The sequence below is a fragment of the Cololabis saira genome, chromosome 1 (assembly GCF_033807715.1).
Source record: "Cololabis saira isolate AMF1-May2022 chromosome 1, fColSai1.1, whole genome shotgun sequence".
NCBI classification, from domain to species: Eukaryota; Metazoa; Chordata; class Actinopteri; order Beloniformes; family Belonidae; genus Cololabis; species Cololabis saira.
In genome coordinates this window covers 47,859,842-47,885,257 of record NC_084587.1, presented here as the reverse complement: position 1 = coordinate 47,885,257, position 25,416 = coordinate 47,859,842, and the positions used below count along the sequence as shown (strand labels likewise).

Below are 25,416 nucleotides of genomic sequence, written 5' to 3'. Positions count from 1 at the left end.
TGCCTTTCATCTCACCAGTAAAGGAATCAGATTTCTTAAGTTCACAAGAAGATGCTTGTCAGGTTTTACAGGCAACGATTATCAATGTTCTTTGTAAGTGGCGTGCTACCTCTCACTTTTGGGAGTGTTTCTATTCATCAGAAATGCAGGCAGCTGCAGGAATATTATGGGATTGTGACAGACCTCCACTCGGACATTTGATCATGAGACCACAGACGTACTTTATTATCTGAGGTTTGTTTCATGAAATGACTCCAAAACCTGGCAAACATAAGATAGCTCAGTTGCTCACACCAGTAATCAGGTTATCATGTCTTTTTTTGCATACTACTGTTCCATCCACATGTACTACGATTTGATTGGCTTACATCGAGGCAGTATAGCGACAATTGCCACAGGTCTGGGCTTCATGCAGGCCAGTCTAGTACCTGCACTCTTTTACTATGAATCAACACTCCTGTTATGTGCAGAATGTGACTCTGCATTGTCTTGCTTAAATGTTTTCACCTCGTAACAGTCCGTCTCAGATGAGCTTGAGTAAAGAGCGACCAGCGACCAGGTTGTTGATAAATGGCTTTCACAACGCAAGGTAGAGTTTTCACTTGCCCTGGTACATGTAGTGCCAAACTGTCTTTCAGTCAGTGTAATGAAAAAGTGAGTGTTGTTGTTGGAGGTAGATATTAATCATTTTTTAATAAATGGTGTCAACCATTGAAAAACCCATGATGGTCATTGTAGCAATGCGAGTGCTACGGGGCCCGACCGACAGGATAGAGAGGACACAGAGTTTTGTGCAGAACCCTTTATTCGTCAAACACTTCCCAAACACCGCCACATGTGCACAAGCACAGCTCCAGCAGCTCCTTCCACACAGCTTCTCAGTCTCTCCCTTATCAAGGCTGGCAGGGTGGAGAGGCTGATGGGACACACCTGTGTCCCATCAGCCTGAGTGGCTGCAGCTCCTCCACCCTGCCACACAACCCCAACGCCAAACTCGCGCCGGGGTCCGTCCGGCCGAGCCTACTCCCCCCCTTTAAACGTCAGATTTCTGACACGTGGAACCACATTTGAACTTGAATTAAGAATATCTGCTGTATAAAATGTAGAGCCAGATAGAATAAAGTGAGCATAAATATTACATTTATTTATTTAAAGACTACATCCTGTCTGTCCGGGGCGTGAGGTGCGTTTGATTCCTCGGTTGCTGAGCAGATCTCGTTAGACCCTGCTGGGAGAAGCTGCTTCAGAACACGGATGACGATCAGCTTTACACTAACAGTGTGTGTATGTGAGTGTGTGTGTGTGTGCTACAAGTTGTTCTCTCGAGTCTCTGTAATTGCACACACCAGAAAACATCGTACATGTTTTAACTTTAATGGCTTGAGGCGTTGGACAAGAACCACAGAATACACGCCAGGTTGAAAACTGACAAAACAAAGAACCACTTCTTTGAAACAAGGTACGAAGTCAAGTCTGGAAATGCAGTTGTATATCTTTAAATCTCTCTCATTATTTTGAGTTTTACTGCCTGCATTTGGCCAGGAGGTCCCTTGTCAGTAAATTATAAAGTTGTCTAAATGTTTGGAAAGTCTCATTTATATTTACAGCTTGGAAAACTGAGCAGTTCTTTATATAGATTCCTGGCACACTTGTGAGCTTTTTTTTTTTTTCTGTGATGACTTGGACATTAAACAGGCAATAGTTTATTTGTTAGCCTTTATTCTGACAGAACATCACCCCATGGGGATTTACATTTATCGATTACAAAGTAGGACCTTGCCAAGTGGCAAGAGAGAAAAGCCTTCACAAAGGTTCAGTATACAAACAACGCTGTTAACGACAATCAACATGCATAATAGTACAAAACCAAATACATAAGGGGCAAACAGAACACAGAATTCACTTTCACCATATCATTTAAGGTAGGACAACTGTCCACAAATCACAGCTGATGTTTGACTAATCCAGCATGGGGAAATCCAGCATGGGGAAACCAACACACAGGTTCCTGGCGAGATCTCTGCCATAAAATCCTGCAGGGAGATTGTTATCTGACGGGTCAGGGATGTTACGCTAACATGTTCTCCTGCACACGTAAACTCCCACTGGAGGGGAAATTCAACATTTATATTCACGTTCTGCAAAACTGAAGGCCTTTTTTTATTATTTCAAATTTATTTGAGATAAAAACGTCTACTAGATAAATTTGATAAAAAACTAAAAGTGTAAATGTACAGTACAAGAGTATAATACAGGTAAAAATCACAGTCACACATGTAAAAGTCCTGCATGCGCCTCTTTGGGGATAAAGCTTGTTGACCTTCTCTCACTGTGCTTCCGATACAATCTTTGAAATCAAAAATACCACTCAGTGACGTACTTGAAAGTCTCTTTTACATCGGCGGATACCCCGCGTTTAACACGTGAATCTAACGTGTTTCCTGTCCTTTTTATTGACTGATGTGGGGTAGATAAATAAAATAAAGAAACACCTGATAACAGTAAAAACAGCAGCAGGACTTCACAGGTAGGATCTATATTTGCAAGATGAGTAACCAGGGAGACGAGGAGATCTGCAAGCTACTCAGCCTCGGACGCCATAAACTGGCCTATGTCCGGAAAGGATGGTCCACTGTTTGAACAACTGGCCCCAAAATGACAAACCAGGACTTTGCAAGAAGCAAATCCCGCTTAAAAAACACTCATCTCGATGTTTATCCATCCTCATTTTGAAAATTACGCCTGTCTGACGCCGTATTTCATCCTGCATATGTGGGGAAAATACCTCAATCTACACGTTATGTTACGCAGATAACGCCTCCTGCGCGTTAAACAAGCATTCATCATCCAGCGATAGTAGCGGCATCTAAAGAGGCCTGAACAGTGAGTTTATCCCCACGTTACAATGACCAACAATGAACCGGCGACATTGGAGTGAGACCAGTTTCCAGGGACATTAAAGGCAACAGTGTGGAAGAGGAAGGTTTTATCGGCTTTCTGACTTTCACTCGCGGACAGAAACCTCTCTGAGCAACATGCAGGATCGATACAAAATATAAATCAATTAAAAATCAACTAAAAGTCTAAAAGCGAGAATTGGTGCTGTGGTGAAACAGATGCAAATTCTCAGAAACGTAGGTGTAAACTGGAGTGTTGCATGCATCAGAACTATACAGTACAAAAATAAGTGCCAAACTGTAAGGAGAGGAAAAAACGAGGAGGAAAACATGGACAATCTCTACTCAAAGGGACTTGGCTGAGCGTCTCCCTCGCGGTGTTTACGACATAATGGGTCACATTAACAGTTAATTAATTGAACAAAAAGGACATTTAGGAGGCTGTATAGTGTTTAGGTCACTTCTTGCCTACTGTAAGTCTCTTTGATTGCCCTTGAACAGGTTGTTTTGTTTTCCATCGGTGCCTGCCTGGTTTCAAATTAGCTCTAATCTTCTAGATAGTAACACATATTTACACGTTTTTACAAATGAAAAAACAAAATTTAAAATTCCTGTTTGCCCCGAAATCAAGAAACAAGCGTTTGGGATTTGCACATTTGTGCATATTTGGTATATTAGCTTTGATTCTTTAAATGCAACATTTAAGAAGAATACAAAAAACCTATCTATTGTTAACTAGTAAGGCAGGAAGAATACAGTGGCTGTATACAGCAGCTCACTGATGTACTAAAGGAAAGATCAGATCGCATAAAAAAAAAAAATCTTTAACTAAAACCCACAAGAGCACAAGATGTGCACTTATTCTTTGTTCTTTGGGTTGCATTTCTTTGTTCTGGTGCAAAAGAGAGCTCTGTCTTGCTGCAAATCATTTGCACAGGTTCACGATGAGAGAGAAGCAAAGGTGCTTCGCAGTGCCGTGTTTTTCATTGGCCACATCGACACCAAAATGTGTGATTATGGAGTAAGAACGTCAATGCAGACGATTTTCTGCGTTCCTGTTTGCATGAGGGGGTATGAATACAAGGTCCAGCAAATACAAACAGATTTCATCTGTCTGAATGATTATGTTGTGATCCCTTTGGGATCGGTTTCTTGTGCAAGTGTTGTTCTATAAAGTGTTGCCACAGCCTCGCTGTCTGTAGGAACTGACCACCCGGCTGAGAACATGAAGCTCACCTCTCTGATTCGGCAGTATCTCAATTTGTGGTTGCATAAATATATTTTTATAGAGATATATCTGTACAAATTTACAAGTCTGTGCTGTTAGATGTTTCTAAATATCATTAGATATATTTGGTTTACTTTGAAAATTGAACCAAAGATATTGCTTACTTTTCCAAAGAAAACGTAATTGATCGGCTTCATGGTTAGATTTTTTTCGTGACTGCTTTCAGTGATGGATGACAATATATGTACACATGATCACCATTATTTCACTGATACGGTGGAGATACTGTAGAGATGTTCACCCTCATTGCCGTCTTGGCTCGCAGACACATCTGCCCCTAGCCACCGCTCATCTTCTCTCCCAGTTCATGAGCCTTTTCAGCAGCTAGTGGTGTCCAGCAGCTGCTTGGATGCAGGGGCTCCTTCACTGGTGGGGGAGACTTTGATGTTTTCAGCTGTAGCTGCGGGTTTGTACTTGCGTTTGGCATCAAACACATCCCATTTGTCAGACACCAGGCCTTTGTTGAAAATGATGGATGCTAGCCATGAAAAAAGCAGAATGGATAGGAGCGACATGAGCATGATGACGGTACGGAAAGGGAAGAACTGGGTCAGCTTTCCTTCGTCATCTAGCCGGCAGCCGGGGAACTTGATGATTGGCGGGAGGCCAAGAAGGGGCTCGCCACTAAGGATTCTCGTGACCAGCCCAATGGTGTAGCCAATAATGGCTCCATAACCGTTAGACACCTTGAAAAAGAGGACGCAGACTAGCTGAGGAAACATGATGGTGTAGGACATATCAACGCCCACAATCCAGAAGACCAGCACACTGTTGTCCAAGAACGTGAGAGCAGTGCCGGCCAGACCCACCACCACCACTGAGATCCGGATCACCCACTGCATCTCACGGTCTGAAGCCTGAGGGAAAAGGAGGTAAAGACAACAACACAGAAAAATTAAGTCAAGTTTCACATTACACCACTTTAAACAGTTTCTGAATCTGATGATTGTCTTGATCACAGCCCCAAGGGCCAAGAGATCCCCTTTACTGTAGAAACCCATCGTAAGCGTAAAAATCCAGCAGTAAAGCGGATCATTACGGGGAACATTTCTCCTGTGCCCGAAACAAGGAAAAAGCTAATTGTTAATGAAAACATAAACTAGGGTCCATTTGAAACTGTGGGCTTTCTGTACCGTATGTAGAGTACAGCAAAGAGGACACCCAGGAGGTGCCTTCAGGTGATGGTTTGAGTGTACAGTAAAATTATAGTTTGGACTTTACATTGTCCCATCAAATGGGTATTTCCACATTACCTGAAACCATAGTTAAAAATGTTCTCTGAAACTTTCCAACCCTACAAAGTGATTAGGTTTTATTGACCACGCAAGTTTTAAGTTGTAAAAGATGTGCAGCAATCAGTTAGCTATGACACCAGAGGGTCAGCTACACCTGTGTTCTCCTAGTCTGACCCTCAGGGTCCACTGCCCTTGTTTTAGATGGGGCTCCAACACACCCCTGACTCAAATGATTGGGTCACCATCAACTCATCATCAAGGTCTACACAGGCCCATCAGTGGCCCACTCATTTGAGTCAGGAGAGTTGGAGCAGAGCAACATTTAAAACATGACGGGCAGTGTGGCCTGAGAACCAGGGTTGAAGAATGCTGAGCTTATAGCCAAGGGATCCATCATCTCAGGACCTTGACTTTTTCATCTTTTTGTGTCAGCTCTTAGCCACCAAACTAGCTCACGTGCCTTAAAGTGTCAGTGCAAAAACATTTTTTTTGTCTGTTACACGTAGTAATGCTGCTTCAGCATTGCTCTTCCCCTTGAGCCGTACTTCCGAATTCAAGTTACAAATCAACTGATCTTCGTGTAAACTGATCCATCCATCGTCCGCCGCTTTATCCGTTTCCGGGTCGCGGGGGCAGCAGCCTCAGCAGAGATGCCCAGACTTCCTTCACCCCAGACACTTCTTCCAGCTCCTCCGGGGGGAGTCCGAGGCGTTCCCAGGCCAGCCGAGAGACATAGTCTCTCCAGCGTGTCCTGGGTCCGCCCCGGGGTCTCCTCCCGGTGGGACAAGCCTGGAACACCTCCCTAGGGAGGCGTCCAAGAGGCATCCGGTACAGATGCCCAAGCCAACTCAGCTGACTCTTCTCAATGTGAAGGAGCAGCGGCTCGACTCCGAGCTCCTCCCGGGTAACCGAACTCCTCACCCTATCTCTAAGGGAGCGTCCAGCCACCCTGCGGAAGAAACTCATCTCGGCCGCTTGTATCCGCGATCTTGTCCTTTCGGTCACTACCCAAAGTTCATGACCATAGGTGAGGGTAGGTGCGTAGATTGACCGGTAAATCGAGAGCTTCGCCTTTCGACTCAGCTCCCTCTTCACCACGACGGTCCGGTACATCGACCGCATAACTGCGGATGCTGCACCGATCCGTCTGTCAATCTCCCGCTCCATCGTTCCCTCACTCGTGAACAAGATCCCGAGATACTTGAACTCCTCCACCTGAGGCAGGACTTCTCCACCCACCCGGAGAAAGCACGCCACCCTTTCCCGGTGGAGAACCATGGCCTCGGTCTTGGAGGTGCTGATTCTCATCCCTGCCGCGTCGCACTCGGCCGCAAACCGCCCCAGCACATGCTGAAGGTCCTGGTCCGATGAAGCCAACAGGACAACATCATCTGCAAAAAGCAGAGACGAAATCCTGTGGTTCCCAAACCGGATCCCCTCCGGCCCCTGGCTGCGCCTAGAAATCCTGTCCATAAAAATTATGAACAGGACCGGTGACAAAGGGCAGCCCTGCCGGAGTCCAACATGCACCGGGAACAAGTCTGACCTACTACTGGCAATGAGAACCAGACTCCTACTCCGATCATACAGAGACCGGACAGCCCTTAATAGAGGGCCCCGGACTCCATACTCACTGAGCACCCCCCACAGGATGGCATGAGGGACACGGTCAAATGCCTTCTCCAGATCCACAAAACACATGTAGACTGGTTGGGCAAATTCCCATGTGTAAACTGATGACGCCCTTTATTTATTTTTTCGCGTGTTTGAAGATGACAAAAACACTGATACATTGCATTAAGGACATACATATGCTGGCATCCTCATCCAAAATTCTTACCTGCTTCCTGAGGATATTCTTGTAGATATTAGAGGAGAACAGTGAGGCAGAGGACAGCAGAGCTGAGTCCATGGAGGACATGACAGCAGCAGCAACAGCTCCAATGCCAACGACAGAGATGTAGGTGGGTGTGAGGTACTGCAGAGCGATGGGGAGGATGGATCCTGCCTCTTTACGATCATATGGAGTAGGCAGTCCGTATGCAGTTGAGTTCCAGTCTAGGAACAATCAGGGGTGATTTGTGAACATTAAAGGGCATGAATAAACAAGACAAGGTTGAAGTTCATGAGTATATGTTGGTTTTGAATGCAGAAACTTCGGGTCTGAGAAACGTATGCCCAAGTTTCCTCATGGTGTAGGTTAAGAGGGTGTACCTGTAGACGCAGCCACAGCACCAATCAGCACAGATGGGATACCCAGCACCAGGCAGAAGGCTGAAGAAGCGAAACAGGTCACTTGAGCTTGGGTGTAAGATGAGGCGGACAGGATTCGTTGGTAGAATGCCTGGTAGGCTAACCCGCCCAGAGCCTGGCACAAACACACAGTTCAGACATGATGACAGGAGAGTTTGCACAGAAATACATGACAAGAAGAGCAATCCTTCCGTGACTCTGATGTTGTTATGCTTGGCTGTTTTCTCAACTGATGATATGAGCTTATTTAATTCAACAGCTGTATCAAATTTGATCTATACTGTCATGGTAGGAAGAGTTGACATTTAGCTTCACTCACCAGCAGCATGAAGTCATCGAACCATTTGCCGGCCTCATCGAGTTCCACCGTTCCCACCCAGGGGGCCTGGAAGGTCTCATTGTATGCCGTCAGTGAGATGTCCAAGGAGTGAGGGTTGGTCATCATGAAAGGGACACACACCCACTGTACACACAAACACAAGAACAAAGATAATCTGATTAGGGGCCCAATGGGGAAAGTTTCAAGCAAAGATCTGGAGTTGAATCAAATCTTCTCTGTCAGCTAATGCTGTTTTCATAAACTTCAAAAGTAAAAATTCACCTGGGAGAATTTCATCTGGTAATGAAGGTCATGAGATATTATCAAAAAAACAAAAAAGCCTTCCTGTATGGAGAAACCATAAGTTTCAATGGTTTCCCAGTTTAAAAGTTAGCTTTAGTGCGTGCACTTAGCAATAATGCTAAAAATGATAATCAAGCAATCAAGCTTTCATTTAGAACATTTTTATTTATATTATTTTGTTTTATTGTAGTATAAGACATTGACTATTTCTTGAATCTGACAAATAAGATCACAAAAGATCAGTCTCATTTGAAAAACTGGCAAACAGGAAATCAGACAGTAAATGAAAGTGACTATAGTAGCTTAGCTGAACAGCATTAATACACATTTTATCATTGGGCAGAGTGCAAACAGTGCACTTCACAAAAAATAATGGCTGTCAGGTGTGATCCAATCATAGAAATGTGTCTGCTTTGGGCAAGAAACGTGAACCCTGTCCCGTCATGGAGTACAGCTGTTGAGTTCTGGCCGCCGCGCTATTAGCAGTAAATTATTACCAGTTCATCCAACTCAACCCTTTCCAACATTTAAAGACAACGTACTTCACGGACACAAGAATGTGGTATGACAAGGTTTTCGAGCTGGTCTTGTTGCCATTTTAAAGATGTATATCAACTCTCTTGTTTACTTTCGTCACACGGACAGGGTAGTGGTTAATTTCATAACTTAAAAAGAAACCTCACTTACCCAAAATTCAGATTCCAACATGGCTGCTATACCAAGGTAAACACACAGCTACGTTTACTGTTTGTCACAGTTCTCACATCGTATCCAACATACACACAGTATTCTTTAGTATTTGTCAGTGGACGTATGTCTGTGCTGTTTGTGTTATCTAAATACTGCATACAGCGTTTTTGTGAATTAGTAGGCTACTGCTAACGGCGTTAGCAGTGGCAACAGTTTGTCTGATGTTTGGGAAAGTTCACAAAGTATATTTTTATATATTTGCTTTTCTAGAGGTACGACTGGAATGTCGTCAGCTCGGATGTGATGTTATCACTTCCAACTTCTGATGAAAACACAGCCTACGTTTCTAGGGAACCTGGTAATTCAAAAATAACACCTTGACATTTATGTTGCTGTATATTTAAACAGGATAAACATGAACGGCAGATGAGTGTTTGTCTGTTTGTCAATTATTTCATGACTCCCGTGTTTGCTTAAATAAGGGATGTAATCTGTGATTGAATTTATAGTTTACAAATTATATAAATGATTTACAATATCGCAAACATTCTCCGCAATGATTACAACTTACTGCATACAGTATTTCCTAGTTATACTGCTCCTGAATAGGGAAAAACGAATTAATTTTGATCCATGGACCTATTTCAGATCTCACTTTAATTTAGCTCTAGATTTAACCAGCTAGCATTGTTACTAATATTCAGTTTTGTTTGCCTATTTTTTTTCTGCCTCACATTTACAATGACTTACCCCAAATAGATTAGAGTACATCCCTACCAGTATATACAGTAGGTTGTATGTATAATCTTGGTCTCAAAAGAAAACTAAGGCATGCAGTGTCAGTAAATTCATTTGGAACTCAGTAGAAAACTTAAATTTTTCAGGTCACATTACTTAAAAAACCCATTACTTTGAGCAAAAATACACTTTGAATCATATGATAGGAGCAAATTTAATTTATGAATTAGTAAAGTAATATCTGATTAGTAATTTTGCAAATGCAAATGGTCAAAAAGTGAAACTGAGCAAGTTTAAAGGTGTAGTTATTAATTCCACCAAATACAACTGGTTTTGACGTATTTTGAAAACTGACTCACACCTACATACATTTTTCTGATAGATGTTGCCATTCAAATAAGACCAAGCATCAGAAATGAAGTTTGACTCGATCCGACTGGAGCAGCGATGTTACTAACAGACCTTTTTTGGGCTAAAAAAAGACATTTATTGCCTTGTGTTCACGTTCTTTGGATTACAACGCGTTATCATTGACTTTCTCTCAAATCTAACAGGATGCACACGAGAGGGGCGTTTTAGGTCACAGAAAGTCCAGTAGATGTTTGACTCACCAGGCTGATAAAGATGAGAATTAGCTGGATGACATCTGTGTAGGCCACAGAGTAGAGCCCCCCCAGCAGTGTGTAGATTATGGCCACCACTGAGGAGATGATAATGGAGTAGATGTAGGGCAGATCCAGGATCACGCTCATAGTTCCACCTGGAACAACACAACAGAGCAATCAGCACTTGAGGACTGATGGAGACGACATGTCTAACAATTCGGCTCATGTACAAGTGTTCACTGCTACAGTTACATGCAAACGTTTGCTGTCATTGTTTAGTCAAATGATTTTATTAAGGTTTCAGTCTCGCACACAGACATACAAATACATGCATCCACTCTCACTGCATGTTCTTAAGATTTAATAAGAAACTGGCATCATTACACTGTTCATGTACTGAAATGCAGCACTAACACTCACATACTTTTCAAACTCAAAAATGCAGATAACATTTGTGTATTTTAAGCCAAGAATTAAGTTACATTTAAGAATTGGTGACTATGACGTCAAGCATAAAGAAATATAGATTTAAAAAAAAAAATGTGAAGCAAGAGTCCATCATAAGTTATAATGACAAATTATAACAGAACCATGAATAAAATACATAGCAGAGATGTTGATTGCAACTCAGAAACGTTCCTCTTTGACCCTCTTGGGTGAATTATATCTGTTTTACTTCTGCTAATTTCTCATTTAAAAAAAAATAAGAAGGTGGTAAAGTTTCTGGAAGTGCTGAAACAAGTGTAAAAAAAAAAAAGTAAAAATAAATGAACAAATAAAAATAAATGAACAAGTGAATAAAAAAAAAAGACATCTTGTTACTCAAACAAGGCAAGCAAAACATCACTACCTTCACCGTCTCTTCTCCCACATTGCCAGGGTCCCCCCTGCCGCGGCCTGCAGCCACACCACAACAAAGCCCTTAAACAGAAAAGTGTCAGATCGGCACCATCGATCGCTACTCACCACCCTTCTGACCTCTCAACCCCATCCCTCTGCCCCATACCCCCCCCACCACCCTGTGTCATCTCCCTGTCTTCCCCACTAATGTCCCATCATCATGCTGAGACCTGACCCTCAGAGCTTGATGCTTCACACCATGTATGTAAACTTTGAAATCTGAGCAAATTGCTCTGGTAACTTTATGATGCTGCCTTAACTCCCTTCTGCTTCCTCCACTTCCTCAAAAGTTTTCAGGTATTCCTCCTGTAGAGAAATTCTTGTCAAATTACCTAAACATAATAAATTATAGTAGACTTATTTAGACTTTGTTTATTTTGTTTTCAGCGCTTTGTTTGTACTCGTTGTGGGATTTCCTTAGCCGGTACTTAGAGAGGTTTATGATGTCACCATTTATGTAAAGGTTGCTGTTTTTCCTCACTAGTCTGCACTAAATCAGAAAATGCTGGGATAATGTTGTAGTATAAAAAAGCAACAACACCTAAATCCTGAAGTTTATCCTGACATTTCTCTGACCGTGTCAACGTAGGATATTTGGTACTTTTTCCTCATCAACTTACTTTTGTTAACATATATCCATTTTTGCAACTCATTTAAAAATGATTCGCTACAGCAAAGATTTGATAGCGAGTGTGAAAAATTTTCGCTCCACTCTTTGTTCAAAATAAAGCGTGAAATTGTTCGAGGGTCATTGTTGCATTTTCGTTCCAATGTTCCTCACACATTCTGCAGACTGGCAAATTCTTTTTAATTTGCATTTTTGTTTCTAATTTAGGATTATAGTGACTAAATTTCAACGACGTTTTCTTTTTTTGTATTCTGCCTTCCTTTCAAGCTGTGTCGTTTACTTTAATTGAAGTGTTCCCAGAACAGCACCCTAACCACAAGTTGTAAAACAAGGTGCATTTTGTACGAACAGCTATCCATATCAACCAAATCTGGACTTCACTCTGAAACCCTGGATGCACATCGCGATCCAATAAGGCTTTCGTGTTTGTGCTGTGACTTCTAGTACGAAGGCGGCATGGTGACGCATAGTTACTGCATCGTAAATAATTTCTGGGTGTCTTAATTTCCAGATATATTACTCCATCTCTTAGGTTTTGTGCTGAGCTGTGCTGGTCCCCTTTTGCTAAATTTAGGAATATGAAAGGTGGAAAAGGTGGTGAAATTGAGGGGCTGCTAGGGCTTAATGGGCAGCACCAGGGATGAACCTGTATATTTCATGTGTTGCTTTTTTGATCCTTGGCTCACTTGCAAACATCATGCATTTGTGCATATGCACAGACACACACTCACACAAACACACACTCGTAATATTTAGTCCCGTCACTGATTTCTTCCCAGTGGTAATTTGACTGTGAGCTGGTACCACACTGCTGAGTGCAAGTATATGGAAGTGGGCTTTTCAAAGCTGAATCCTCTCGGGCGATGAGCCAACAGAATAGCACGCGCTCACACAAACACACACGCAAGCACTCCCTCAGGCAGCGCATAAGCTCAGTTACTATCCATACATAAACAGTCTCCCGGCAACACTGTGGTGGGTCAAACGCTCAGCACACTCGTCAGTGTCAAGTGTTTCTGTGCGTGTGTGTATGTGATGCCCAGCGCATGTCAGAGATGCCGACATATCTGTCCTAAAAACATCGACGGAATGTTTTTCTAAGAAGTGAGGGGTCCCCTGATTGTATATCTACTTAACAGGTTTGTACAAAGGCTTAAAGTTTCCCTCTTAGTCGTTTTGTGGAGCAGCAGCACAGCTTAAAGTCAATCAGATACTGTCAGTTTAGACAGTTTTTAAACATGTTCTTAGAGAAACATAATCATAAACTACCATGTTATATTTATCCCATTCAATTAACCGTTGTTTTGGAATAAACTAAAGAAAAATATACGTAGTTACAGTAAGATATATCACCTTCGCGGTTTCTAACTTCTTTTTTTAAGTAACACTGGAAAAGAAAACGGCGTTAAAAACAGCACACAGGAAGACATCATGGACACACACTTTTCACCCACACACACACACATACACACACACACACACACACATATTCGCGAAGAGCACCACACGCTCACACAAAGACATTAAACAGCCACAAAAAGAGTAGTGAAGCAATAAAATCAACAATGTTACTATATGTGGTAGTTTATAAAGAAACAACAGTATAATAAATGTAAAAAGGAGCCACTTTATGCTTTAAATAAAGAATCTGGTCATCTGAGCAATTTTCACACTTCAAAATAAAATTCCACAAACATGATAAATTAAGACAGCACTGCTTATCAAAAACAGCGGTTCATAATTTTTAGGGATTCACTTTTAATCTTTTAATGTTAAGGGTTAAAGTGGATACATTTCTAAAATAAATGAACCATTTTAAACTGCTGGTCATTTTAAGGAAATTAAATCCCAGCTTGCTAGAAAAAACAAACCCTTATACTCTTATTCTGAAGGAACAGCTGCAACAATCTAGCTCGTTGAGCTATACCGTCTCACTCGAGACGAAAACACTCCAACAACAGCGTGTTATAACGGCTGTAAATGTTTGACATTAAGCATGAAAAGAAAGACAACTGCAGTCAAAAAAATACACAGAAGTTCCCCTTATATAGTCAAACTATGAACCTAAATCAGATGACTTTTCTGTGGTATGAAAGCGGGACAAAGCTTTTAGCATTAGCAAACATACTGCATTAAAATGAGCTACTTCGGTATTTTACTGTTATAGTTAAATATATTAGCGACACGAGTAGCTAATTCTACTATAATTCTACTAGACTAGCATGGCTTGAAATTATTACTTTTACCCAACTTAAAAATCAGGTCATTTTAATCCACTTTATTTCCAACAATCTAAAGATCTGATTCTGAAATAAGAGCGGCAAACCGTAGCTAGCTAGCTGATTAAGCCAGCTCCACGAAGTGTCAAAGGATGTTAACTTCTGGGAGTTAAGTATGGAGGGAGAGACAATTGCAGTCTGAAAAATACACACAATAATATGATATAATGCAGCCAAATTATGAAATTATGAGGCAGCTTTGCTGTGGTGAACGAAAACAGGACAACGTTTTTAGCATTAACTTTTACAAGTTCATTAGCTACTTTTTTTATCCAGTAAGAGTAGAATTTGAAATTCTAACTAAGTACCAATTTAAAGAACCAGTTGTTTTAGTTTAAACCCGGATTCAGACAGTTGTAGCTAGCTAAATTAAGCTATCTCAGCTCCAAAAGTTTGCTAAAAACATTTCTTTACTCTACTTGACCCTAAAAGTAATAGATGTGGCATAACTAGGGAGGCAATATTCATTATACATTTGCTTCTTTAGCTTCTTTTTTTATGATGGTGGAGGTGACACAAATCACGAGCGTGAAAAACACTGGTGCTAATAATAATAATTATTATTAGGAGTCACTGTTTTACTGTGAGTGTTTTATGTCCATGAATATCTCCTAAATATAATCTGAAAACAAAATAAATATCTTGAAGCATCTATCAAAATTAGATTTAAAAAACCATATACATATGTAATTTAGATGTAGCCTATATTTCTTTGACCTGATACTTTTGAACAATTTCCAACTCTGATATGTCAAAAACACCACGTGTCAGTGCCCAGCTGTTTTTCTACTCTCGTTTTTGTGCACATCATGTACTCTGATCTATGGGTGGCTACGTGATTGCGCAAGTATGTCTGAGCAGACGTTATAGTTCCTTTTAGAGCACAAGGTAACTTACCCAAGCTGACGAGTGTGCGTGCCACCCACAACACGTCGGCCACCAGTGCTGGAAAGATCAAGGCACTGCTCATGAAATTCCCATACTTCTTTTGGAAAGGGTCCATCATTGTGACATAGTTGTTCTCTCTCATGGGCTTGGCAAAGAAAAAGCCACCTGCAGAAGGAAGGTATTCGTACAAGATGTGATATTCCTTCTGGAAACAGTGAAGTCATTAGGTTTAAGACATGGCTATATTTCTATCATTTAAACACCAAGATGAGAATCAAAGGAAGAGGGTGAGTGGGAGAGTGAAAGGACAAGAGCGTTTGAACAATCGCAAGAGCAAGTGTTGCCTTTAGATAACACAATAAACACCTCGAGCTAACCTCATGGGTCCACTTGGTCAACAATAGACAAGAGCAGAACGGGGAATGTTATATTTCCTGATCAGGGACTAGAGCTTCCATTTCCCATTACTCTAGCACCATGCACACTACTGTGACCTAGGGGCCTGAGTGCTGATGATTTCACCTGTCCAAAATGTATATGGATAAACTGCCCATTATGTCAGTTTGGCAGATTTGGGACAGGTTATCTAAGCTTTCCGGGTTAACTCATCTCTCCGCACCTGTTGCCTTGAGTTACAATCCAAGGCTGATTTCTTGTGTAACTATTTTTAACGTGACACTTTTATTGGTCTTAGGAGTTAGGAGTTAGAGGGTTTTGGAGGAGGGAGCGCTGTTCTGGTGGGCAGCCTCGGTCATAGGGAAAACAGAGTACATTCATTTTCATACTGTCTTGTTTATTAACTGGCTGGAAAAGTTTCACAGTTCTAATTCACTTTTAACTGGAGTTCAATATAGCTTAAAGATGCTCCTGTTTGTTAAAAAACTGGTGCTCAGCTAGTACCCATGTGTGGCGTTTCACTTTGATTAACTGATGGCACACGGTGAACGTCAAACATTGACAAATTGAATCTTTCCTCTTCCCCACAATGTTCTCTAGCCTCACAAAACCAGAGGAAATGTATTGTTTGGCTCTATAAAGTTCACATCCTCTTTTGGGTCGATTTCCATTCTTGATTCTGACATGGAGCGATATCACGCACCGCTATCAGCTTCTGTTTTGATATGGCTGAGACTCAAAACATCTTAAGATAATGTGTGCCTGCAAATATGCTTCTGTATCAATTCATTCGACACAAACTCGCCCCTATGATAAAATGAAATGGAAATTACAAAGATTTGTAATTTCCTTGCTGTAATGTTTGGCTGGGGAAGGTGTGCCATGTTTGTTGTTCTTTTCAGGGAAGCCACAGAAGAGGATCTCTAGCCTAAAGTCTTCCCTAACCCTAACCAAGTAGGTTTTAATGCCTACAACTAAACAAGCATCAAAAGTGATGGGTTCATTGGGTTGGGTGGGTCAGGGCCTAATTGATGTGTTGGAAACTTATGAAAACTGACTTTTTCACTTGTAAAAAACACATTTTGTGACAAACTCAAAACCTATAACAAGTCCCAAAGATCAGTCCAAAGATTAAAAATCATTTTGGACATTGTCTTAATAGTACATAGCTCCAGCAATTATGTTGTTCACGTGCAGTATTTCCTGCTTGGATGTCAACAGTGCTACTCACCTAGGAAGAAAGTCAACACGTAAGGCACTGGCATGAGTGCCCACACTGCACCCAGTGTTGGGTTGTACGTAGCTTCAGCTATACCAAGGATGAACCCTCCGCCTACCCATGTAGCTGCAGGGAAACAAGAGCGGCATGCCTCATTCATGAGAACAGTCCATGGTCATCTTACATACAAACACCATGTGGTGTTTCTGGTTGTTTCATCAGAATAACCGCCTCACCTGTAAGAGTGAAGATTCCAACAAGTAAATTGATGTTTCGCCCAGCCAGTAGTGTTATCTCCATACCATCTCCTGTCCATTTTTTCTCCTCTTTCCTGGAGCGCATCGACGCCCAGATGCCCGTGCCCAAGATCACCACGTAGAAGCCCGCCATCACCACCAGACCCAGCACATTGACGGTCATCCTGGATTACTTTTTGGTGAGTTTCCTGTTGAGAGACAGAATGGAAAAGGCATTGTGATCCAAGTTGGTTGGAGCTATAAGAATACATATGCACATGCTGGTTGAAATGATTTACAAATAAACAGTGAAATCCAGGTAAGATTACATAACATTCACTTTTTTTTGCTTTGTGTAGACTACGTATAGGACTGCAGGGCAGAGGGGAGCAGGGCAGGCTAATGTGCACAAATCCAACAGTCGTATAAGACCATTCTGACAAAAGGTGCATTCACAATGTGCAAAAAAATCTACCAAGAGCAGATGGTAAACAAAAATGGGAAATTAAAATAGAGAAGGCAAAGTGAGGTGGGACAGAAGCTGAATGTCTTCTTACAGAAAAACAGTGAATTAAAGGCTACAGCAGAAAATAAAAGGACAGAGCAGCAGTAGCATCTCAGGTGTCCTGGCCTTGCTTGCTTGGCAGGTGGGGACACAGGTTCAGAAAAAGAGGATAAATTGGGCTGGGGGGGAGAAAAAAAACAAAACAAAGAGGGATGATGGATGAAGTGTCGAAAGGGGTCTCACCATATTACTTGGCAGCACTGACAAAGATGGCGGACAGATGTTGTCCCCCGTCTTCAGTGGTTGGGCGGCCCTAGTTTGGACCCCAAAGATCGGGAAGTGAACACATCTCAAAGCCACATTAGTATGTACATATATGTTTGTGTGTGTGTGTGTGTGTGTGTAGTCACTTTGACTCATGATTTCTCAGAGAAAAGACTAAAAGATTTTTAAAAAGCCTATACCCATTTTAATCTTGCTTTGCAGCCACACATGCCCTATAACTGAAATATCACAGTATCCCACTTTTTTTCCCTCATTCATAAATATCTGGTTGACGCATTCTTGATTTCCACTCCTCCCACACCCTGCTTGAATACACCCACCTCCCACCCCAACACCCCCAAGCCTGCCACTTTCCCAAAGCCAGCTTGTCATTCTTTGCTTTGATTGAAAACTGTTGTTGGACTTTTGCCTGTAGATCTGCAGATTCCCTCTCTCTACTTTTGTTGTGCATGTGGGTCTCCTAATCTGACTTTCAAATTCTCAATAAAAATATTGAATCATAAACTGAACTTCTTCTTTTTTTTATTATCATTACTAACAGTTTGTACCAAACACTGAAAACATATTTGCTCTGCAGCAAAGTGATGGCTCAAATCATAAAAGTTGAGGGAGAAAAAAATGTGTATGTGACCACTTTGTAATAAGGAAGAAGAAAAGGAAATGTTTGCGAGAGGAATGAGTAAAAAAATATTCATAGAAGGTGCATTTGTGTGTCTACGTGGACATGGATGCATCGAGGGAATGGGTGAAGGGAGGAGGAGGAGAGGAGGGACTGGCTCAATGCCAAAGTCAAGAAAAACCTGAAAAGCTCACTTATGAGGGAATTTTACTGTGTTGTTGAAATGTGTGCATGCACGGTTAAAGATTGTACATTCCACATATTAGAGGTTCAAACAGCCTCCTGTTGAAGTGAAGTGTTTAGATATTCTCCCCTCAGTGTTTTGTTTAAAAGGACACCAAGAATTACAAACAGACCTTGAAGACATTCAAGCTAATAAAGTATGTAGAAATGTAGTTTAACCTTCATATCATTTATCAAAGCTACAGATTGTACACCTGTAATCTGACTGCTGCTGTTCTGATTTTTACCATTTGAAGTAAAAGGACGTACGTTTGTATTTTTTAGATTCCACAGTCCTTTTTCTGTCCCTAATAATGGTCCAGGCTATTCTAAAAAACAAAACAAAAGGTAATTTAATTAGCTTTGTTCCATTTTTAATGCTACACGTGTGTCGCGTTAATGTTGAACGTCTGGATTCAATACAGGCGGAATTTCTTCTGTATTTGCATCCAGTGCCAGCTCAGTGACATGCTTGTCTGTGAGGTGGCCAAGTTAATATTTAACTCATGTGTGCCGTAGGCAGGAAAACTGACATCGGCGGACTTACAGAATGGGTCAGTTAAATATGATGGGCTCTGCTTTGAAAGCTCTCCACACAGGCTGGCACAAATGTTGAGCCGCAGTGGGTGTTTTAGATTTTCTTATTACCGTATATATGCACAGAATCAGAACACACAAGAATTGATCTCTAAACAGCAGATGATACCTTCAACTGTAAGATAAAACTCACATCCAGTAGTGAGAAAAGCATGTGATCCCCTTTAAAGGTAACTGGTTTTCTGCATTTGTTTTCTTTACAATCCGATCTGATCGTCATCGAAGTCACAGTAATGTGCTCACAAACTGAGGCTTGATAACGTAAGTAAGTAAAATTTATTTATATGGCACTTTTCACAAAAAAGCACTCACTCAAAGTGTTTCTCATAACAACAGAAAGGTAACAAAACCATAAAAACCATAAAACAGATGCACAAGGAAACTATAATCGATAGTAGCCCAAAACCAAGACAATACCAACAGACAGAAACAGTCAGAAAATCACTACGACCCCTTACTAAACCTACGGGTATGTTTTAAGATGTTTTTTTTTTAAATGTCCACAGCTGAGTCTCTCAGGTCCTGAGGATGAGAACTCCAAAGCCTGGGCACAATAGACTGGACGGCTGTGTCACCTCTGGTTATACACTATACACTGGTTATATACTGCTTGGAGGCACAACCAGAAGACCCTGGTCCGCAGAACCAGAAGACCCTGGTCGGCAGACCCAAAAGACCTGCTGGGGACGTGGGGGCAAAGGAGTTCAGACCCTCTGGTGCCTGACCAGGAAGAGTTGGCCGCAGCATTCTGAACCAGCTGCAGGCAATTGATGGCGGCCTTACTGAGACACGGGGATAAGGAGTTGCAGTCGAGCCGAGACACGGACGCATGTGTAATCAATTCTAGCTCGGCCTGCGACACAATGGTTGATAGGCTGATCAAAAATGATGGGGGGGGGGCATTTACAGAATGCAGCCCTTCATAACAGAAACACAGCTGTCGGGGCCTGTAATGAGAACCTCAGATTTTTTAGTATTTAACTGACGGAAACTGTTGGACAGCCAGGCCTTAATAAACAACCAATCATCCAGCACATTAAGACCATCGATTCTGTTGGGGTTAAAAGAATACTGTAGCTGAACATCATCAGCGTACGTGTTATAAGCGATCCCCCGGAACTGATTTATAATTTCACCAACATATAGAAAACAAATAAAATTGGACCCAAAATCGAGCCCTGAGGCACTCCGCTGTAGAGGACAGACAAAGAGTTAAACAGGCCAACAGCTACCAAAAACATTCTGCCGGAGAGTACGATGCAAACCAATTAAGGGCCCTGCCTGAGACACCTACTTGGTCCCTCAGCTGTCAATAAGGACGCCATGATCCACAGTGTCGAATTCTGCACTGAAGTCCAGCAGCACCAGAACATTACATTTACCAGAGTCAGGCGCCATCAGGACATTATTAGATACTCTCAGGAGAGCTGTTTCAATTGAAAGTCTCTTGTTCTCTTTCTTAGCAGGGATGAGCTGGTTAGCTACAGCTTTCTCAAAGATCTATGAGACAAAAGGCAACTTAGAAATGGGCCTAAATTTTGTGGAGAAGATGGATCCAGATTAGGCTTTTTAAGAAGTGGTTGGACAGCATCCTGTTTAAAATAAGAGGGGAAGCAACCAGAGACCAGTGAACAGTTAACAGTATAGAGCTGAGTGGGACCAATGGACGCTATAACTTTTTTTAATAATTATGTGGGGAATACTTCTAATGGGCTAGAGGAGGTCTTCATACCACCCACTAGCTCAGTTAACTGTAGCAGGGAGATGAGCACATGAAAATCCAGTATTGGCTGCCGCTTAGAGAGGTGGGGAGAAGGGGCAGAAGAAGGGCTGATACTTCCCATCAGTGAAGACAGGAGCAACGGGCAACTGGGAGGTAACAAGGTTGTGGATAGTGTCAAAAACTACTTTAGGATTCCTCTTATTGGAGGAAATAAGGCATCTAAAATAAGAAGAGCTCGCAGCCGTTACCCTACAGTTGAAATCAATTAAAAGTTCTTTAAAGTAAATTTTGTGGACTTGGAGATCCTTAGATTTCCACTGGCACCGACAACTACGTCTCAAGCTACGGATGTCCATATTCATCCAAGGATTCAGGTTTACAGTGGCGACAGAGCAACAGTTCACACGAGCAATATTATTTCAAACAGATTAACAGTGCAGGTTAAAAGTGTCATCTAATGGATTAACATCAGATTCATCAAGACAGCTGCATTGCTCGGTTGTTAAAACGAGAAGAACATTCTCCACTGGAGAGGTCATTTAACATGACACCCTTGCTGGCTGGACAGTCAGAATGGACACACATCAAAAAGAAAACAGTCGTGGTCAGTGACCAGCAGACCCTCAGAACTCACCAAGTGGAAAAAACAAGTATTTCTTTTTACATATTGACAAAAATTTAAAGATTCAGTCACCTCCCAGAAAGAATGACCAGCAATGTCATTTATAGCCATGTTCAAATCACAGAGGAGGAGGATTTAATGATAGAGGCTAGAAGGTCACTGAATTCTGACAAACACTGACCTATGACACCGAGAGCACTAGATTAAAACACAATAAAAATAGATTTGAACACCCAATTTTCATCACCAAAAGTCCAAATGAAATAAAAGTGTCACAACGCACATTTCCGCAACTGTCACTGTCACAGCCAGTCCCCCTCCCGTAGCCGAGGGAAGTGGGGGAGCGCGCACAAGCCTCCGGAGCGGGCGCAGCTCCGGCGCGCCCCGCAGGAGCAGCTGATGTGCCGCTCCAGCAAAGACAGGCCTGAGACATGACAGCCTGGCGCCGGGAGCTGCAGACAACCGAGGAGACGGAGGCATCAGGTCACCCAGAGAAGCGGGGGATGCAGAAGAACAGCAGTTCCGAAGACGAAGAAGCCTCCTCCGACTCCGGCGCGCCTCGCTCGTCTCCCGGATCCGCTTTGCGCGCAGCTCTCCGCGAGGAGAGAGCTGGAGACGGAGGTTGGGGCAAAACGCCCAAGATTCCGCACGACGGGAACATACCACTGCGGTTTTGATTTCAAGTAATAATTTTAGGCCATCGTAAATGAGGACTTTACTGTAAACGGTCCAAACAAAACAATAACAAAAGCAGAGACAAAATCCACAGGAGACACGACGCGCAGCCGGAATAATCTTGGGCCGATTCAGACAGTTTGGAGGTGTGGTTTGAAACTGCTCTGATATTCCTATATATTCATCTGGTGACGTGAACCATCCCTGGCAATAAGGAGATCCATGATCAATAGTTGATCTGCATGAGGCTGGAAAGCAATGCAAATTCCTCTCAAAGTGGCATTCCTCAGTTACACAAACTTTCTATAAAAGGGAATAGTTTAGTAGTGTAGCTCCTCTCCTATAGAACTGGGCAGTTTGTCTGTTACTGTGACTTAGATGATCATATCACACTTTATGGCCTATTGATGCAGTAAACCAGTCAGCTCTAGCTGGCTTCCGTTCCAACTCCACAATCATGACAGGAGATCTGACTGACTGCAGGAGATGTTTTAATACTTGTATGAGGTTTTTTGCAATATTTTTGCAAGTGCAATCACAAGCGTTATTATTATTATAAATACAAAAGCTCAAGTTCATGTAAAAGTGTCTGAAACTCTGTAGTCTGTCTTGCCTGTGAATAAGGCTCCAACATAATGAGTTACAAGTGAGTGTTTGATTTCAGAGCTGTTGCAGACAGTTATGAGTTAAATTTAACTTTCTACCTCATCCCAGGTCACCTGAGCACAAGCAGCTGGATGTCCCTTTCTGCAAATCTGTATCAAATGCTTTAGCAGAATCAAGAAAGCAGAATCAATGACGAATACATCTGGGGGTGAAATAAGCCCTCGGTTTTGAAGTGTCTGTTAGTAACTCTCGTTATTAATCAACTGATAATGATGCAAATGCAGAGACAATGGCTTCCAAAGGTCATCAGTATAAATAAACCAACAAATGTCATTTATTCTTGAGGTCCATGTGACGTGCGTGCATGTGTGTGTGCGCGTGTGTGTGTGTGCATACGTGTGTGTTGTGAAATATGGTCTCTTGAGCCCACGCTGGTCTCATGCATCCTGCCGGTGTTAGCAGTTGGTTTGAGCACGTGTTTATCTCTGACTCAAATAGAGATAAACTACCCAGCAGCAGTGGTTTTAAGATTCCCATCAAGCTCGAGCACAAACACAAAAACCACTCCTTTCATACTTAGAAGTGCTCTTTTTATTTGCATTAAGCCATTGCCCTTCTTGATATCCCTTCTGCAGTTCAACGCCCCAGCACCTGGTAACTTTCCACTGCCCTTCCTACACACAGGCAGGCATGAATACAGAGCAGGCAAAGTAGAGTAACAGTGGACTGACATTCATCACAATTCAAATTCATTTACAGCCTCACCTGTGAGATAAATATTACTTCACAATTTAGAATATCTCACCCCAATAAAAAGAGGTCATCATTATGTTTGAAAACAACTTCCTATCAGCTATAAGAAATAACTTATTTTACCTTTGAAGGTTATAAAAATTGTCCCTTCTCAAATAAAAAAACCCTAAATTTGCCTGTGTGCTGATGGGGAAAAAATACAAAGAAAAACATTCCTCTAAATGCACCATCTGAGTTTCAGAATGTAAAAACCTAAGCATTGGCAGGCATAAGTGACGCCAGAAAGTACCGTAGCTGCGGGCATATTGTTCCGTTTAAACCTTTTTTCAAAAGAAGAAGCCCCTGTAATATATTCAAGTTATCCCAGACATTCAGCTGCCAATTAACACGTATCACATGCCGGGCAGTAATTTTCCAGCAACCGGACAGAAGCAGGCGGACCTGGAACACCTGCTACGCACAAAATAAAAAAAGCCTCGGTGCGCCTTAAATCCAAACGTCGCTTTATCGGGGATTTTCCATACCTTACATTCCCCATTCCACACGTCATCATTCAGCCAAAATGTTGAAGATCCTGTTCTAAATGACTACATTCTCTGTTAAAAATGGTAATTAAAAGAAATATACATTCAAAGTGCCTTTGTGTTTGCATTTTGGATGACTTTGGCACCGGTTCCAGGTGCGTTTTGGCTGAGGATGCGGCGGGAGCGGCGCGTTCAGGACTCTGCGCTGCACAACTCTCAGCACCTGCGACGTCTGAATGGAGCCTTTTGAGTTGACTGCGAAAACTGATACGGGATCTTGGCTCTCGCCTTCAGAGCTCTCTCTCAGTTCGGCTGCGTTTTTTATTTCATCCAGTTGTAGAGGAGTGCAGGAGCGCGTCTTGGCGACGGGGGACGACAGAGGGAAGCTGCCAGTCACCGGCCGCCGGCGCGCACACCTCTTCCCCTGCTGCCTCTCAGTACTTTTCCGCTCAGACTTCATCTTCTGTTTCCTCCACACCTCCACCCCCAGCAGCCTCGTCATGCAGACCAGCGCTCATGGATGGTATCACAGGAAGGGCAGGCGCGTGACTCAAAGATGGAAGGATTTGTTAAAAGTATTCACTATGAACATGAAAGACGCACAAAGCTCCAGATTTAAGGGAAACGTCCCCTTGAAAGTTTAGTGAAGACACAGCATTGAGGGTGAGCCTCAACTGGATATACTGAAATATTCTGAATGATGAATGGAAAGCAGAATTGCACACGTGGTTTGGACTGCACAGAAGTAACAGAAAGTAAAAAAAAAAACCTCATGGGGAATCTACATACACATACAGATACAATCTTTGCAACCAATACAGTCAAAAGTCAGTGAGTGTGGACCCCAAACCTCAGCAGAAGCTGACTTTCTTAGTACACATCAGCAGTTTGACAGGATTGAGAGTTACTTAGACACAGATTGTTACTTTTTATGACATAAGCCAGAACAAATGAACAATTTATCCGCAGAGCAACACCAAAGATTGATGGCTGAGGTCAAACAAACCACAAGAGGAATTTAGGCTCCACTGCTCATCAGAGCTATTTCTAGGACCAGCATGCGCTCTCACTTAGTGTGTCCCAAGTTGACCGACTTTTAAAAGCTTTACAAACAACTCGGCACACACAGCCTCTGGATATTTACCAGGGGGATAAAAAAAACATTGTATATGCAGAAAAAAAAGCATGGAAAGGAGAGACCTGAGTTCATATTCAGTGAATACATACCTAGCGTGAAAGTAAGAGTCAGTTCTTAGTGGTGATGTGAAGAGGGACAGAGGTTTGTCTCACAGGTGATAAATTTAAGTCCAGTCAATCAACTCTCATCCACAGTGTCGAGGAAACTCGGAGGAAAACCAAAAAAAAAAAAAAAATGCAAGAAATCAACTCTGACTTGAGTGTTATAAAAAAA

At 42.2% G+C, this 25,416-nt stretch overlaps 1 protein-coding gene across 3 annotated transcripts; it reads right to left on the bottom strand.

Moving 5' to 3' along the window:
* Nucleotides 1-1,999: 1,999 nt before the first annotated feature.
* Nucleotides 2,000-25,416, bottom strand: LOC133446747 (high affinity choline transporter 1-like). Of its 3 annotated transcripts, XM_061724797.1 has the most exons (10): nt 25,233-25,416; nt 17,623-17,692; nt 16,875-17,083; nt 16,651-16,764; nt 15,033-15,188; nt 10,335-10,483; nt 7,993-8,136; nt 7,635-7,788; nt 7,261-7,478; nt 2,000-5,042 (listed from the first exon to the last, which is right to left on the bottom strand). In XM_061724797.1, exons 3-10 carry the CDS (start codon nt 17,056-17,058, stop codon nt 4,503-4,505), a joined length of 1,659 nt encoding a protein of 552 aa, XP_061580781.1. In that variant the 5' UTR covers nt 17,059-17,083; nt 17,623-17,692; nt 25,233-25,416; the 3' UTR covers nt 2,000-4,502. The 3 variants fall into 3 exon arrangements, with proteins under 3 accessions (XP_061580781.1, XP_061580772.1, XP_061580792.1); XM_061724788.1 differs by lacking the exon at nt 17,623-17,692; XM_061724808.1 differs by lacking the exons at nt 16,651-16,764; nt 16,875-17,083; nt 17,623-17,692; nt 25,233-25,416 and adding an exon at nt 11,179-11,225 and having other exon boundaries at nt 15,033-15,047.